Source organism: Bombina bombina, chromosome 6, assembly GCF_027579735.1.
Source record: "Bombina bombina isolate aBomBom1 chromosome 6, aBomBom1.pri, whole genome shotgun sequence".
Lineage (NCBI taxonomy): Eukaryota > Metazoa > Chordata > Amphibia > Anura > Bombinatoridae > Bombina > Bombina bombina.
In genome coordinates, this window is record NC_069504.1 from 414,591,774 (window position 1) to 414,605,389 (window position 13,616).

A 13,616-nucleotide genomic window follows, 5' to 3' on the forward strand; every position below is an offset into this window, starting at 1 on the left:
TCTATACCTAACAGAGGGGGAGATCTGACAGCTTTAGCGGTTAGCCCCACCCCCTTGTGATGTTGGTGACACCACAAAGCCTACAGTAAAGAGACATCGATGGGGAAAGGAGTAACATTCTCCTTTCCTCATTTGCTGTGCGGGCATCCCCAGGATCTGGATCAGAAAGGGGACCCCCTGGATGAAGAAGCAGCGTTTGTCATCTGCACTGCAGGAGAGATGTGTATGACGATGATGCCTCATCATGCTCATCTAAGAGGTTCAGTAACAATAACTTTATGAGATTACAAAAACAGATGCTTCATTTTTTTTGCATCCTTCTTAAGCGGGCTAGGTAGTAAAATGTCCCTTTTAAAGACCTAATTAAGTCACTGTCCATGGGTTAGCTCTATGGTGTTAAATAAGAAAACTAAAAACACAACAAACAAACAAAATATACTGTGTGTGTGTACAAAAACTTGATTTTATAGTATAACAGATTAACAACGCACATGTCGCCTATTAGCATCACTACACACTGTTAAAAGGGATAAGTCAACATACAGGCCCTTCAGCCTGTGAAGCAATCAATAAACCCAGCAAAACGCCATTAATTGCGCACATATGATTTTGAATTATGAGGGCTTAATGATGTAGATAATAATTTGTGTTATTTTTTAAGAAGGTAATAATCCAAATTTAATGGGTATTATTGACAGAAGCCTATTTAGATCGTGATCACTAGAAAACACACTAGCTATTCCAGGGGATGTTCAGAATGTGTATCTGTCAAAAACTAGCACAAGACTGTAATCAAAAACTTTGTGCAAATTACAGTTAATATTATGCAGCGTTTGCACTGAAAAAAGAATGAGCCTATGGATAGTGCTTTAAAAACATGTCCATTAATTGCATTGGTGCTGAAATAATTTAAATAGAAGTTTTAGGTGTTCATTTTGTAATAGTATCTTAGCAATGTTGCCTGTTAAAGAGAAATGTTTAAATATTATTTTACAGAATGGTTGAATTCCCTACTAATTAATGAGAAAATGGCTGTGAAATTCAAAATGAGTGAAAATTGAATTAAAGGGATATAAAATGTATCTTTCGTGATTCAGACACAGCATACAATTTTAAACAACTTTCTAATTTACTTCTATTATGACATGTTCTTTGTTTTTTTGGTATCCTTTTTCGAAAAAGCAGTAAGATAAGATCAGGGGAGTGATTCAGATACAGCACTGGTTTTCAAACCTGTCCTCAGCCTCCCTAACTGGCCAGATTTTGAGGATATCTGAGCACAAGTGAAATAATCAGCTAATTACTAAACAGTTATTTTACCTGCTTTCACCAATGGTAATCCTGAAAATCTGGCCTGTCAGGGAGGCCTGAGGGCAGGTTTGAAATCTAGTGAGATAGAGCATACTATTTTAAACAACTTTCCAATTTACTTCCATTATGATTTTTTGTTTTCTTGGTATCCTTTGTTAAAAGGCAGTACGCAGCAGAGTGCAAGTTTTTGCAGCACTATGCTACATTAGCAGGAGAACTAGATGGCAGCACTTTTTTTTTGCTATGTAATGCTCCTGGGGCGCGATCCGATATCGATCGCAGTTTGCGGCGCAAGCGAGGGAACCGGCGTCGCCCGCAGTTTCAGCTCGCAACTCAAGCTATCCCATATAAGTCGCCGTCAGATGCTAACGTGCCGTAAGTCTCACAAACCAGCGATGTCCAGAAATCTGCGCAAGTACAAATTTCTGGCGTCGCCAGTGACTTGCGGCACGTTAGAAACTGCCGGCGCCTATAAAACCTGACTAAAGTTTAAAACACCCGCACTGTCTAACACGCCTACCTAACATAGCCCGCACTGTCTAACACGCCTCCCTAACATAGCCCGCACTGTCTAACCCTCTATCCGCTATCCCCCCTCACTAGCCTAACAATAAAAAAGCTATTAACCCCTAAACCGCCGCTCCTTTACCCCGCCACAACCTAATAAAGTTATTAACCCCTAAACCGCCGCTCCCGTACCCCGCCGCCAGCTATATTATATCTATAACCCCCTAAAGTGAGCCCCTAACACCGCCGCCATCTATATTAAAATTATTAACCCCTAATGTAAGCCCCTTACACCGCCGCCATCTCTATTAAAATGATTAACCCCTAATTTAATCTACCTACCCCGCCGCCAGCTATATTATCTATATTAACCCTAAGTATATTATAGTTAATATAGGTATTACATTATATATATTAACTATATTAACCCTAATTATATTAGGGTTAATATAGTTAATATAGTTACTATAGTATTTATATTAACTATATTAACTCTATCTAACCCTAACTAAATTTATATTAAATTAATCTAATTCATTTATAAACTAAAATATACCTATTTAAATCTAAATACTTACCTATAAAATAAACCCTAAGATAGCTACAATATAATTAATAATTACATTGTAGCTATGTTAGGGTTAATATTTATTTTACAGGTAAATTGTTAATTATTTTAACTAGGAATAATAGATATTAAATAGTTATTAACTATTTAATATCTACCTAGTTAAAATAATTACCCAATTACCTGTAAAATAAATCCTAACCTAAGTTACAAATACACCTACACTATCAATAAATTTAATAAACTACAAACATCTATCTAAAAATACAATTAAATTAACTAAACTAAATTACAAAAAAAAACAAACACTAAATTACAAAAAATAAAAAAAAGATTACAAGATATTTAAGCTAATTACACCTATTCTAAGCCCCCTAATAAAATAATAAACCCCCAAAATAAAAAAAATTCCCTGCCCTATTCTAAATTAAACAAATTTCAAAGCTCTTTACCTTACCAGCCCTTAAAAGGGCCTTTTGTGGGGCATGCCCCAAAGAATTCAGCTCTTTTGCATTCAACAAATACAATCCCCCCCCCCCATTACAACCCACCACCCACATACCCCTATTCTAAACCCACCCAAACCCCCCTTAAAAAAGCCTAACACTACCCCCCTGAAGATCTCCCTACCTTGTCTTCACCACACCGGGCTGAACTCCTGATCCGATCCGGGCGATGTCGTCCTCCATGCGGCAAAGAAGAATTCTTCCTCCGGCGACGTCTTCCTCCAAGCGGCAGCAAAGTCTTCATTCTTCCGGCGGCATCTTCAATCTTCTTTCTTCGCTCCGCCGCCGCGGAGCATCCATCCCGGCCGACTGCTGAACTTGGAATGAGGTACCTTTAAATGACGTCATCCAAGATGGCGTCCGCCGAATTCCGATTGGCTGATAGGATTCTATCAGCCAATCGGAATTAAGTTAAAAAAATCTGATTGGCTGATTGAATCAGCCAATCAGATTCAAGTTCAATCCGATTGGCTGATCCAATCAGCCAATCAGATTGAGCTCGCATTCTATTGGCTGTTCCGATCATTTTTTTTATTTTGGGGGTTTATTATTTTATTAGGGGGCTTAGAATAGGTGTAATTAGCTTAAATATCTTGTAATCTTTTTTTTATTTTTTGTAATTTAGTGTTTGTTTTTTTTTGTAATTTAGTTTAGTTAATTTAATTGTATTTTTAGATAGATGTTTGTAGTTTATTAAATTTATTGATAGTGTAGGTGTATTTGTAACTTAGGTTAGGATTTATTTTACAGGTAATTGGGTAATTAGTTTAACTAGGTAGATATTAATTAGTTAATAACTATTTAATATCTATTATACCTAGTTAAAATAATTAACAATTTACCTGTAAAATAAATATTAACCCTAACATAGCTACAATGTAATTATTAATTATATTGTAGCTATCTTAGGGTTTATTTTATAGGTAAGTATTTAGATTTAAATAGGAATATTTTAGTTTATAAATGAATTAGATTAATTTAATATAAATTTAGTTAGGGTTAGATAGAGTTAATATAGTTAATATAAATACTATAGTAACTATATTAACCCTAATATAATTAGGGTTAATATAGTTAATATATATAATGTAATACCTATATTAACTATAATATACTTAGGGTTAATATAGATAACATAGCTGGCGGCGGGGTAGGTAGATTAAATTAGGGGTTAATAATTTTTATATAGGTGGCGGCGGTGTAAGGGGTCAGATTAGGGGATAGATAAGGTAGATGGCGGCGGTTTTAGGGGCTCACAGTAGGGGGTTAGTTTATGTAGATGGCGGCGGGGTCCGGGAGCGGCGTTTTAGGGGGTAATAACTTTATTAGGGATTTTGGGGGGGGGGGGATCGCGGTTGACAGGGAGATAGACATTGCGCATGCGTTAGGTGTTAGGTTTATTTTAGCAGATCGCGGTTGACAGGGAGATAGACATTGCGCATGCGTTAGGTGTTAGGTTTATTTTAGCAGCCAGTTTAGGAAGTTACGGGGCTCCAATAGTCAGCGTAAGGCTTCTTACGGCTGCTTTTTGTGGCGAGGTGAAAATGGAGTAAGTTTTCTCCATTTTCGCCACGTAAGTCCTTACGCTGCATATTGGATACCAAACTGCGCGGGTTTGGTATACCTGCCTATGGCCCAAAAAACTGCGGGCGACGGCAGAAATATACGCGCGTAACTTCTAGCTTACGCTGTATATAGGATACCAAATCCGCGCAATTATTGGCGTCGCCGGCTTTTGCGGGCGACGCTTTATATCGGATCGACCCCCTGAAGTGCACACTACCTATCTAAATATTTCTTCACCTAAGAATAGCATGAGAACTAAGCAAATGTGATAATGGAAGCACATTGGAAACTCTTTTTAAATTGTATGCTCTGTCTGAATCATGGAAGAAACACTTTGGGTTTCATGTACACTTAAAGGGACATGAAACCCACATTTTTTCTTTCATGATTTAGAAAGAGAATGCATTTTTAAACATCTTTCTAATTTACTTCTATTATCTAATTTGTTTTATTCTCTTGATATTCTTTGCTGAAAAGCATATCTAGATATGCTCAGTAGCTGCTGATTGGTTGCTGCACATATAAGCCTCATGTGATTGGCTCACCCATGTGCATTGCTTTTTCTTCAAATAAGGATATCTAAAAAATTAAGCAAAATAAATATGACCCCACATAGTCAAGTTGCCACCCACCTCAATTACAAAACACACCACACACGTTAGTTGGGATTTAAAGGCCGCAGCTCATTTATTAACAGAGTAAATAAACATAAATAAACATAAATAAACATAAATAACCATAACTTAACAACAACCACAGTGCTTGCCCCCACTTGTCCACTTGCAAGCCCCGCCCAACCCAAGGGAGGGGCAATCACCCTTAAACCGACCCCTGTTACTGCAACAGGAAGTCCAACCACTTCATAATAGGCGTAAGCCTCTACCAAACAGGGCAAGCACCCCGCCATGCTGCGACATCCTGTACCCATTATTAGGGAGGGAGGGTGGGAAATTCAGCTTCCACCGTTCAGCTCCTGTTAGTAAATGTGCCTGTCACTTCCTGTGTTGTGCCTATACTCCTCTTCTTAGCCCAGCCCCCCTGTCCTCACCTTCACCTCTTGTTCTCTTCCTGTTGGGGTCATACAACCCTTCCTTCCAATTCCTCATCCAGGGTTCTGCTTGACCCCACATAGTCAAGTTGCCACCCACCTCAATTACAAAACACACCACACACGTTAGTTGAGATTTAAAGGCGGCAGCTCATTTATTAACAGAGTAAATAAACATAAATAAACATAAATAAACATAAATAACCATAACTTAACAACAACCACAGTGCTTGCCCCCACTTGTCCACTTGCAAGCCCCGCCCAACCCAAGGGAGGGGCAATCACCCTTAAACCGACCCCTGTTACTGCAACAGGAAGTCCAACCACTTCATAATAGGCGTAAGCCTCTACTAAACAGGGCAAGCACCCCGCCACCTCTCACCCCAAAGGTGAGAACCGCCAACCAGAGCTAAGGCCTTCTCAATCCCCTCCTTTAAAGTGTAATTAAAGAGGTGTAACCCCACCTCATTGAGGTGTATCCCATCCTTCAGGTAGAAACACCTCCCTGATTCACCCTCAAATTCCACATGCCTCAAAGTCACACCTCTGCACCGTCTCACATGCCCACTCACCATTCTATTGATCTTCCGTCTGGAAGCCTCCAACCTCCCCGAATCCCAAGCTGCCCTCCACACCAACCGACTCTCAATCTCAGACCATACAATAACCACCCCGGGGAAAAGCTGGCATATCCGGTCTATCCCCTTTTTCATGTCCTCCACTAAGTCTCTTTGTGACATGAACCCCAAGTCATTCCCACCTACATGTATCACCAAAATTTGAGGGGGAGAAAACAATCTTGCAAATTCCACAACTTTCAAAACTAACTGGCCCCATTTCATACCCCTGATCCCCAGCCACTTTATCTCCACCTTCTCCCTGTCCAGTCCCAGCTGTAAACCATTGTCCTTCACTGCGGCAGCCTTCCTGGCCCAATGGATGTAGGAATGCCCGATCACCCAGCACCTCACCGGACCTGTCAAAACAAATAGAGCCGTATCAGCTGCCGCACCCACAACTTACACCCTCAGCCCCGGTCTAACGTACCCCTTGAACCTCTCTGATCTCCACCGCCCAATTCTTTTGATTACTCCTACATCCAACCCTAAGCCTGCAGCCTCTGTCGCCGCCCCTATTCTGAAAGAATGTGACCCAAAATCCAGCCCCCCAATTCCCAGCCTCTCCAATGCCTTCCTGAACACTGCAATGAATTGGTACCTAGACAACGCTGACCCGTCCGCATGTAAGAACAGCGGCCCATTCCTTTTGGGTCGCAAACCAAGGTAATCTCTCGTTGCGGCCACCGGGCAACATCTCCCCCCTATCTCCCTCAAGCTTATCAAGCAACCCTTTCCCGCTTGGTCCGTCTTAGACCTCCTCAGCCACACTTCCACCTTCCTATCCCTCACAATGACCTCCCCCCCTTGGAGGCCCCCTGTATCCCTCCGATTCCGGCCCACCAACTCAGACACCCTGAATGCTCCAAAAAAGGCTAACACAAAAGCTGCTCTGAACAAACTTTCTTCCCCTTCCGAAAAACACAAACCTCTCAAACAACTCACCACCCTTTCCAGTATCGCAAACGTCACCGGTCTCCTCCCGTCCTGTCTCCTCCGTCCCCTGCACAAACCCCTCACTGCCATGCGTACCACAAAAACCTTCGTCAGGTCCTCCATGCCCACCAACTGGAACCAAAAGGCTAAAGCCGCCAACCTTTTCCGTATTTCTGAAGGCGACAGCCTCTCTTCTCCCCACCTTTTCACCCAAGTCAACAATACTTGCAGTTGGCTACCCTCCGTGTCCCACACATGCTGGCCATCCTTCAACCCCCTCCACAGTTTCCACACCCGGGCGTACGCCCTCCATGTGGTCTCCGCCAAAGATCCTCGCACCAAGTCGATCACACCCTGCCCAAACTCCACAGGTCCATCGGGCAGGGCACCCCTTCCTCGTCTGCCTCTGGTGCTGCTGCAAAGAACCGGTCCCACTGGAAACGGGACAAAGCGTCAGCAATCACATTCATCTTGCCCGGAACATGGACAGCTCTGAAAGATATATTATTTCGCAGGCATTCAAGCACAAACGCTCTCAGCAACCTCACCACCGGGGGGGAATTCGCCGTTAATCTGTTAATAGCCACTACCACCCCCATATTGTCTGAATGAAATGTAACTCTTTTGTCCCTCAACACGTGTGACCACACCCTCAAAGCTACTACCAACGGAAAGAATTCCAGGAAAGTAAGGTTCTTAGTAAGGCCTGATTCTGCCCAACTGTCCGGCCACTTGTCCGCGCACCACCTGCCCTGTAAATAAGCCCCGAACCCTTGAGCCCCTGATGCATCTGTATACAGACCTAGAGCCTCGTCTGACCACCCTATCTCTTGAATAATCAGGTTCCCATTGAATTCGTCCAAGAAGGTAAGCCATACCCTCAAGTCCTCCTTCATCTCTCTCGTCATTCTTATGTGATGCTTCGGCTCGGACACCCCGGCCGTCGCCAATGACAAACGCCGGCAGAAGGCCCTTCCGATCGGGATGATCCGGCAGGCAAAGTTCAACTTCCCCAGCAACGACTGCAGCTGCCGTAACGTCACCTTCCTTGCAGACATTGCCTCCCCCAGAAGGTTCCTCAGGTCCGCCACCTTATCCTCCGGAAGCCTGCACTCCATTCGATCTGAGTCTAACTGGATACCCAGGAAACTAAGGGACGTTACCGGACCCTCCGACTTGTCTGCCGCCACCGGGATCCCAAATTCGCGGGCCACCTCGCCGAAAACCTGCACCAAACGCTCACAGTCTCCCGAACCGGCTGCCCCTACAAATAGGAAGTCGTCCAAGTAATGAACAATTGAAGCTATTCCTGCTTTTTGTCTGACCACCCATTCCACAAAAGAACTGAACTTTTCAAAGTACGCACAAGAGATGGAACAGCCCATGGGGAGACACAGGTCCACGAAAAAGGAACTCTCGAAATAACACCCCAGTAAGTGGTGACACCTGGGGTGCACTGGTAACAGCCTGAAGGCTGATTCCACATCCGCCTTGGCCAGCAATGCCCCTTTGCCCGCTTTTCGGACCAGGGCAACCGCCCTGTCAAAAGACGCATAGTTCACTGACACCAATTCCGGATCAATTCCATCATTGACAGATAATCCTTTCGGGTGAGAAAGGTGATGGATCATTCGGAACTGACCCACCCCCTTTTTTGGGACCACCCCCAGCGGAGAAATCCGCAAACCCCGCAAAGGTGGGCTCTCAAACGGCCCCGCCATCCTGCCCAGGGCCACCTCTTTGTACAATTTTTCCCTCACCACCTGCGGAAACTCCCTTGCCGACTTTAAGTTACCCCCAAAACTCCCTAACTCCTGTTCCTTGAACGGGATAATAAAACCCGAACTAAATCCCGTTAATAGTAGTTCGGCGTCCGCCGAACACCCCCGTCTATTGGCGTACTCCTTTAGCCACGGGACCATCCTTCCTACCATCACTGGGGTCCGTGCCCGTAATACCCATCTCGCTGGGCTTTCCTCCCTGCCTCGCTTTCTTGAAGCACTTGGCGAGAGAATGGATACCTCCACACACTGAACATTCGTGCTTGTATTTGCATGACGCCCCGAAACGGCATTGACCCTCATTGAACTGGAAGCAGAGGCCCTTCCGGATAACCGCCGATGTGCTACCTGATCCACCCCCGCTACCGCTTCCGTGGCCTGCTGCCCGAAAGGACTGCCCTCCTCTAAGGGGGGTCATAATCTCCAACCAGATCCCCATGTCCCTATCATCCCAACGCATCTCAGGTCTCACCGCCATTTTCTGCCTAAAACGTTCGTCGTACCGCCACCACGCCATCCCACCATATGTCCGATGCGCGTTCGAAATCTCGTCGTAGTAACAAAACAACGACGACCCGTGTTCTGGAAATTTCTCCCCCATCACGCTAGCTAGGATACAGAAAGCCCTCGACCAATTACCAAAAGTTTTGGGTAATTTCCTCCATCTCTTCTTCCTCTCTTCCTCCTCCTTCTTCCCTTTCTCCTTGTCGTCCTCCTTCACCTCCAGCACCTGGTCCAATGGTAGAAGTGACAAGATCTCCAAGAACTCCCTCTTCCAAATCCTCTCCTTCATCTCACTGGTTAGGTGTAACCCCAACGGCCCCACAGAACACAGACACGGCCTCCTCAGTGCGTCCTCCGGAACCTTCAATGTTTCCCCACTGACCCCTGTATGCACAGCCGCAGCCGTATTCCCTCCTGCCTGCGCTCCTGCTACCTGACTCTCTCCTCCAGGCTGTACCCACGCCGTCGCTGGCGACCCCTCCCCTCCTGTTTTTTCCAATGTTGCGATTAGCCCCTTCAAACCTGCCAGCAAAACCTCTCTCTCCCCAGTCACTCCGTCAGTCACCCTGCTTGGCTGCACAGCCGACTCACCTGCTGCCCGAGCCGCCGCTGCCGGCACTTCACTCCTTCCTCCTTCCCTTTCCGCCGCAATAGGCCTGTGATCCACTTGCCGGCTAGAGGCCCTAGGTCTCCTGCTCTCGTCCTCCCTGCCAGTCCCCAGAAGGCGCCTTGTCGGACCTCTCCTGGCAGGGGATCTCCCCCTGCCGTATCTGCTCCTTTCTCTGGATCTATCCACTCTGGCCCAAGTTGGCGATTCCGTTTCCATCCCTCCAGGTCCCCTGCTTCATGGTGACCTAGACCTTCTCCTCCCTCTGGGGGACTCCCGTCTCCTCGGGGGGGTGTGAACCCTACCCGTTCCCTGTCCGGAAACTGTTGCCTGCGAGGAAGAGGAACCAATCAAGTCATCCCCCCTCTCCATCCTCCCCCTCCCTTCCCTGCTGTCCCCCCTTTCACCTCCCCGTTGTGGGGTCAACAATTGCAAAAGCTGCGCCAGGGCATCCATGCCCCCTACCTGGCCAGCCGTTCCTGCTCCCGCTGACGTCCCCTCCAGTGGGTCTTCCTCCTCATCAAAGTCACCACTGGCCTCTAATTCCAGTGGTGGCTCCGTCCACAGCTCCAGATCCTCCAAACTCTCCGCCTCCCTGCAGGCTTCTTCCGCCTCCTCCACCCTGGCCGTACTGGCCCCGACCTCTGCAAAACAAACAAACCATCAATAATTATCCCATTTCCCATTATCCCCTTCCACTGCTCCCCAAGCCCCCCCCCCCCTTTTTCCCCCAACCGTAATCCCTCTCCGCGTTCATCCCACCTCCTATCCCCCCCCCCCGACCCCCCTCCTTCCTATGCCCGTACCTGACTAACCCCACTTCCTTTCTTTCTTCCTTGCCCCTATATATATATATATATATACATCTATATATATTTATTTATTTATTTATATATTTTTTTTTTTTTACTTCATTTCCCTGACCCATTCCCTGCTGCCTCGAAACTCTCTACCCCTTTTCTCCTTTTGCCCTACTTTCCACTAGCCCCCCCCCCTTTTCCCCTTCCCAGCTGCCCCCCAAGGCCCCCTTGTTCTGCTCCCCCCACCACAGATGACCCGTTCCCTGCATATACGTTTTTTGTGGCCCCCCAGGGGTATATCAGCCGCACCAGGAGGTACCTGGTTCCCCCCCCCCCTCTAAGCCCGTGTCTAACCCTGCCTGCATACCGCTGTAACCTGCCCCTCCACCGGCTACACCTCCTTAACTGGGGCCCCTCCACATCGTTCTCCCTCACCCTCCCTGCTTTACCTTGTGACCGATCCCCCTTACCCGCTCAGCCTGCATACTCCCAGGCTAACAGGTTTATCTGCACCTGCGCCTCCTCAGCCCCTGTTCCCTTGATCACATAATGCACCTCCCACCCGTGCCACGATGAACCTTCCCCTCTCCCTGGACCATCTCTCCCCAGCCTGTCTTCCATCGCCTGCCACCGCAGGCCTCTCCCTCACCCTGCTGCCTCCGCATCTCACACAGCGTCGCTGGCGTCAGCCCCCCCCTCTCACCCCCCGCCTTCACTGTATGGGCCTCAGCCCCCCTTTTTCCCCCCATTCCCGCCATCCTCTGAAGCGCCGGTCCCTCAGCCAAGCCCGCCTTACCTGTCCTTCGCTCTCCCGTCCTGCCGCTCCTCCGCCTGTCCTTCTCAGCTCCCGGGCCCGGTTGCGGCCGGGCCGTGACGTCATCTGGCAGCGCTGCTCCTCGACGCAGGCCCTCCCTGGCCGTTACACCGGGTCCTGTTTCCCGCCGCTCCGCTTCCTGGTATGCTCCAGCCGATCTTCCTCTCCTCCTCTGCACCTGAGGCCCCGGCTGCGACCGCCGGGCCGTGCTCCTCCTCGTCTCCGCTTCTTGCGGCCTCAAGCCCGGCCTGGGCCTGGCCGTGGGTACCGCTCCTGCTCCCGGCTGTTCTCCAATCAGCTCACGTGCCTGGGGCCTGCCACTCGCCTTCCCCTTCTTGCCGGTGCCCACCGCAGGGCTCAGTCTCTCTGGAGGCCTCGACCTCCTGGTCGGCCGCCCACTGCTCCTGGAAGCTGTTTCTTTGGAACCAGGTGTCTCCACACCTCCTGTGCCTGCCTCGCCTGCTGCTGCCAGTTTCTCTCTGATCCAGTCAGCCCCCTTCTCCTTAGCTACCGCCATCAGGTGAGATAACAGAGCCTCCATGCTGGTAAGTAAAGCCAAATTCACTTTCAAATTCAGCTTCCACCGTTCAGCTCCTGTTAGTAAATGTGCCTGTCACTTCCTGTGTTGTGCCTATACTCCTCTTCTTAGCCCAGCCCCCCTGTCCTCACCTTCACCTCTTGTTCTCTTCCTGTTGGGGTCATACAACCCTTCCTTCCAATTCCTCATCCAGGGTTCTGCTATAGAAGTAAATTGTAATGTTGTTTAAATTTGTATGTTCTATCTGAATCACGAAAGAAAGATTTTGAGTTTAGTGGCCCTTTAAGCAATAAAAGGCTTCGAGCCAAATAGAGTCAGGGCCAAGCAGATGGGTCAAATGGCAATGATCTGTCATTTTTCTTGTTATGAGCCTCACATACTTTGTAACTTTGATTCAATCTAACTAACATGATGACAATTCATACATGGTTTACAGTTTATAACAATTCCTTTGAAAATCATTAATAATATATATATATTCTCAAGAAGCTATGTGCATTTATTTATTTTACAAAATGGAATGAAAACCATCTGAGAATACGTTTTGCTCATTGCCTAATAAATGTTGCATGCCTCCCCATGGCAATAATTGACAAGAAAATAATACACATTTTTTTATATAAAAGTTTATCCACATATATGGGCTGCATTTATAGAATCACAATAAAAAAAGTATGTTACCTTTAGCTATATCCAAACACTGATGACATTAAAGAATATCAAATCAGACTAGTGTTCAGATAAATGTACTAGTTTACTATAGTTACACAAACATACACATTTTAAGTTTGATTGGCTGTTAGAGTTTTTAAATAATTTTGAATGCAGCAATACTATTGGTTGAAATTTGACAAGGTCACAATGCTAGCCTCAGATGATCATTGCAGTTTAAAACATATCCAGAGAAATTTGAGTATGAATGTAATCTTGGTTTAAAAAAATAAAATAAAAAATCCTGAAGCAGGTTTTTTACTGTAGCTTTGTAACTAACTGGTTCATAGTAGTGTGTTTGGGATGTACACTATTTTTTGTGTCCATTTAACTAGTGGTGGCAGATCTAATGTTGCTCTCACCATTGTATTAATATAATCTATGCCTTAACCATATATACTGTATATTAGACGTTAATTACATTTACATACAATTGTGTTTTACAGACCTCAGATGTGATAGACTTTGGCAAGATTATCATTTATACAAATAATTTAAAGATTGTACGGACCCCAGTGGAAAGAAGAGAAACTTCCAAAAACCAAAAGGCTTCCCATACAGGAAAAGAATCAGATGAAAAAGATCTGTGTTTTAAGTCAGTGGACAAAAGTGAAAACAATCAAGAAAACAGGAACAACGTACAGGTAAAAAAATAAGCAGCTGTACTTGTTGTTAAAACAATGCTTCCCAAATGTCAATGTTTTATAAGAAAAATAAATTACAAATGTAAAGTTCAGTACATTTGTTTTCCTAGCAGAGTCTGTTTATCTACAGGTATTTCTATTACTAGCGTATTTTTATT

The 13,616-nt window shown here is 45.9% G+C and overlaps 1 protein-coding gene across 1 annotated transcript in view; it reads left to right on the top strand.

The window, feature by feature from the left end:
* The window catches only part of GRXCR2 (glutaredoxin and cysteine rich domain containing 2), a 34,429-nt gene that overhangs the window by 12,818 nt on the left and 7,995 nt on the right, over positions 1 to 13,616 (top strand). Inside the window, exon 2 of the mRNA XM_053719847.1 lies at positions 13,261 to 13,458. Within this exon, the coding sequence (XP_053575822.1) occupies positions 13,261 to 13,458 (198 nt within the window). The remainder of the gene's footprint in view (positions 1 to 13,260; positions 13,459 to 13,616) is intronic.